This window comes from Nicotiana sylvestris, chromosome 5, assembly GCF_000393655.2.
Source record: "Nicotiana sylvestris chromosome 5, ASM39365v2, whole genome shotgun sequence".
Classification (NCBI taxonomy): Eukaryota; Viridiplantae; Streptophyta; class Magnoliopsida; order Solanales; family Solanaceae; genus Nicotiana; species Nicotiana sylvestris.
This window is the reverse complement of record NC_091061.1, coordinates 127,627,808-127,631,923: the sequence shown is the minus strand read 5'-3', so window position 1 is coordinate 127,631,923 and position 4,116 is coordinate 127,627,808. Positions and strand designations below refer to the sequence as shown.

At 45.6% G+C, this 4,116-nt stretch overlaps 1 protein-coding gene across 1 annotated transcript; it reads left to right on the top strand.

The window, feature by feature from the left end:
• Positions 1-1,725: 1,725 nt before the first annotated feature.
• Positions 1,726-3,799, top strand: LOC138869292 (uncharacterized). The gene is made up of 4 exons (XM_070146899.1): positions 1,726-2,302; positions 2,371-2,555; positions 2,673-2,760; positions 3,369-3,799. The coding sequence occupies exons 1-4, from the start codon at positions 1,726-1,728 to the stop codon at positions 3,797-3,799; spliced, it is 1,281 nt and encodes a 426-aa protein (XP_070003000.1).
• The last annotated feature ends 317 nt before the right edge of the window (positions 3,800-4,116 follow it).

Below are 4,116 nucleotides of genomic sequence, written 5' to 3'. Positions count from 1 at the left end.
TATCTGACATATGTAATAAATCAGTCTGCCTCACCCTTTTTAGTTTAATTAGACCATAATCAGTACGTGCAAGGCATGCTAAACAATCTGTATTTAAGTTGAGGAGGCCTGTTTGAGCCATTAACTGCTATATGTTTCCCCATAACTGCTCTACGTATTTTTGATTGTCGCCTTAGATTTTGTCCTTTTAAACCCAAAAGCCCAAATCTCCCTTCCCTTTAGGACTAGTAGTCCCAAATGCCTCCGGGACTGATAGGATCCGGGTGGGTAATAGCATGCAATAAGTAACGAAACCATTTCGCGCTTTAATACCTTAACGAGGTGGGAAAGGGTAGATATGGATATGATGACCGGTGCGCTAATACCACGTGTAACCCCTCTCCTGAGGAGTGATTACCGGTTATTGCATTGATGTGATCCATATTATTTGTAAACCTAGGACCTCCCTCTTTTTTTCTTACTTGTTTGCTTTATTTTCAGAGCTCTTTTAACTACTTCAACTTCAGCTTTTCTCTATTTTCTCTCAACTTCAACTACTTGCAACCATTATGTGAAAACCCTCTTTGTATTGGAAACCCTTACGTGTCTATTTGTTGTTCGCATTTAAAGTCACAATTGTAGCATGGCCGAGAACCACACTAGTAGATCTCGAGGGGTGCCTAAGACCTTTCTCTCGAGATAATTTCTAGCCCTTACCCAATCTCTGGTTTTCTAAATCAAAATCCTTCTTAGTGTCCTAATGCACTTTAATCATTAAGTGGCGACTCTTCAATCCAAACCCAATTCCCAAAAAGGAACGAGTTGTCCTCTCGAATGTCATAAACCCAATTTCGCGAGAAAAAGAGGGCGCGACAGCAGTCATATATTCTTGGCAGGCTTGCAGGTTCTCCTCCCATCACTTGGGGACAGTTCACATAGTTAATCCTGGACAGGTATATCCCACCCTCTGAGAGGGAAGAGCTACTGTATCAGTTTGAGCAGCTTGAGCAAGGTCAGATGCTTGTGACAGACTTTAAGGTGAGGTTTTCTAAGTTATCCTACCATGCACTGATGATACTTCCTACTAACGAAGAGAGGGTGCGGAGGTTCATTGCAGGGTTGCATTCTGGCATTATGGCCAACATGGCCCGAGAGGTGGACATGGGGACTCCTTATCAGCTAGTAGTGGAGATTGCTCGGAGGATTTAGGGCTACCGTCTGTGAGGTAGAGAGCACTTGCAGCAGGACACGGGGGACCGATTCTCTAGAGAGTTCAGAGGTGCCCCGGCTAGGGGCAGAGGTCAGTTTGGGAGGGGTCAGCCTAGCAGGCCCCCATATTCAGCACCACTACCTCCTCGAGGTGCTCCAACGCACCCCTATTTTAGTGCCATCCCAGAGAGTTCCTACCGACCGCCAGCTATTCAGGGTCCCTTCAGTGGGCATTCAGGTCCCCAGGGTTCTTTTGGTTCCTATTTCAGTGCTATGCTAGAGAGTTCATATTGTCCACCAACTATTCAGAGTTCCTCCGGTAGGTATTCAGGCCATCGGGGCTAGGCTTCCGAACAACAGGCTGTAGTGCCGAAGGGTTTTATGAGTGTGGAGATCCTGGTCACATGAAGAAGACCTACCCCAAACTTCGAGGCAAGGTAGTATAGTAGGGTCAGCAGCCCGTAATTTCAGCACCGGTTGCCCAGCCTCCCAGAGGCGGGGGACAGATAGGTAGGGGCCGTCCTAGAGGTGGAGTCCATGCGGGGAGAGGTTATCCAGCTACTACTAATTTCAGGTGGAGGCCAGCCAGCCGATGCTCCAGCCAGATTCTATGCCCTTCGGGCCATACCAGGTGCATTAGCCTCAGATGCCATTATCACAGGTATTATTTCCATCTGTGGTAGAGATGCTTCGGTGCTATTTGATCCAGGGTCTACGTATTCATATGTGTCATCTCTGTTTGCTCATTTCCTGGTTGTTCCTCGTGAGCCTTTGGGAACTCTTGTTCACGTGTCCACTCCTGTGGGCAATTCTGTGGTTGTGGATCGGATCTACTGGTCCTGTATGGTCACATTCGAGACTAGAGCAGATCTTCTGTTACTTGATATGATCGAATTTGAGGTCATCCTGGGCATGGATTGGTTATCCCCATATCACGCCGTTCTAGATTGCCATGTCAAGAATGATACATTAGTAATGCCAGAGTCACCAAGGTTGGAGTGGAAGGGTTCCTCAGTTGATATATCTAATCGGGTTATCTCTTTTCTGAAGGCTCGACATATAGTCGAGAAGGTTGTTTGGCTTATCCAGCTTATGTTCGGGATGCCACCGCAGAGTATCCGACGATTGATTTAGTTCCGGTAGTTTGGGAGTTCGTTGATGTGTTTCCCTCTTACCTTCCAGGCATGCCATCAGATCGTGATATTAATTTCTTTATTGATTTGGCTATAGTTACCCAGTCTATATCTATTCTACCGTATCGTATGGCCCCGAAAAAGTTGAAAGAGTTGAAGGAGCAGCTTGAGGAGTTATTAGCAAAGGTGTTTGTTAGACTAAGTATATCACCTTGGGGTGCACCAGTGTTGTTGGTAAAGAAGAAGGATGGGACCATGCGGATGTGCATTGATTATCGCCAGTTGAACAAGGCTACCATCAAGAACAAGTACCTATTTTCATGCATTGATGATTTGTTCAACCAGTTGTAGGGTGCTAGGGTATCCTCCGAGATCGACTTGAGATCAGGGTACCATCAGTTGAGGATTTGGGACTTAGATGTTCTAAAGACTGCTTTCCGTACTAGATTTGGTCATTATGAGTTTCTGGTGATGTCCTTTGGCTTGACTAATGCCCCAACGACATTTATGGACTTGATGAACAGGGTGTTCAGACCATATATTGATTCGTTTGTCATTTTCTATATTGACGACATCTTAATATACTCATGTAGCCTGGGGGAGCACGAGTAACATTTGAGAGTAGTGCTTCAGACCTTGCGAGAGCGAAAGCTATATGCTAAGTTCACCAAGTGTGAGTTTTGGCTAGAATTAGTGGCATTCTTGGGACATATTGTGTCAGGAGAGGGTATTAAGGTGGATCCCAAGAAGATTGAGGCAGTTCAGAGTTGGCCACGTCCTACTTCAGTAACCGAGATCAGGAGTTTCCTAGGATTAGCAGGTTATTATCGTCAATTTGTGCAAGATTTTTCATCTATTGCATCACCTCTAACTAGATTAACCCAGAATGGTGCTCCTTTCTACTGGTCTGATGATTGTGAGACGAGCTTTTAGAAGCTCAAAACGGCTTTGACTACAACACCAGTTCTTGTGTTGCCTTTTGGTTCGGGGATGTATACGGCATATTGCGACGCTTCACGCATTGTCTTGGGTTGTGTATCGATGCAGGAAGGGCGCGTTATTGCATATGTTCGCGTCAGCTGAAGATTCATGAGAAGAATTATCCTGTGCACGATCTAGAGTTGGCGGCGATTATTCATGCTCTTAAGATATGGAGGCATTATCTGTATGGGGTGTCATGTGAGGTTTACACTGACCATCGCAGCTTGCAACATTTGTTCAAGCAGAGGGATCTCAATTTGAGACAGCGTGGATGGCTTGTGTTACTAAAGGATTATGGAACCACTATTCTTTATCATCCAGGCAAAGCAAATGTGGTCACGGATTCCTTAAGCAGGAAAATAGAGAGTATGGGTAGCTTGACATTCATTCTAGCAGAGGAGAGGCCATTAGCTTTGGACATTCAGTCCTTGGCTAACAGACTTGTGAGGTTAGATATTTCAGAGCCCAGCTGGGTCCTAGCGCGTGTTGCTGCTTAGTCATTATTATTGGGGCAGATCAAGGCCCGATAGTTCGATGATCCACATTTGGCAGTTCTTAGAGAGATGGTCTATAAGGTACTGCCAAGGAAGTTACTATTGGCGAGGATGGTGTTCTGCGACTCCAGGGTCGCCTATGTGTTCCTAATGTTGATGGTCTGCGGGAGAGGATTCTAGAGAAGGCACATAGTTCATGGTATTCCATTCATCCAGGTGATACGAAGATGTATCGTGACTTGAGGCAGCATTATTGTTAGCGGCGGATGAAGAAAGACATAGTAGAGTATGTGGCTAGATGTTTGAATTGCGAGCAAGTT

Coding starts and splice junctions, on each gene's coding strand:
- LOC138869292 (XM_070146899.1), top strand. CDS start 1,726: ATGCGGGGAGAGGTTATCCAGCTACTACTAATTTCAGGTGGAGGCCAG. Junction 2,556..2,672: donor GGGGTGCACCAGTGTTGTTG/GTAAAGAAGAAG, acceptor AACCAGTTGTAG/GGTGCTAGGGTATCCTCCGA. Junction 2,761..3,368: donor TGTTCTAAAGACTGCTTTCC/GTACTAGATTTG, acceptor GTATCGATGCAG/GAAGGGCGCGTTATTGCATA.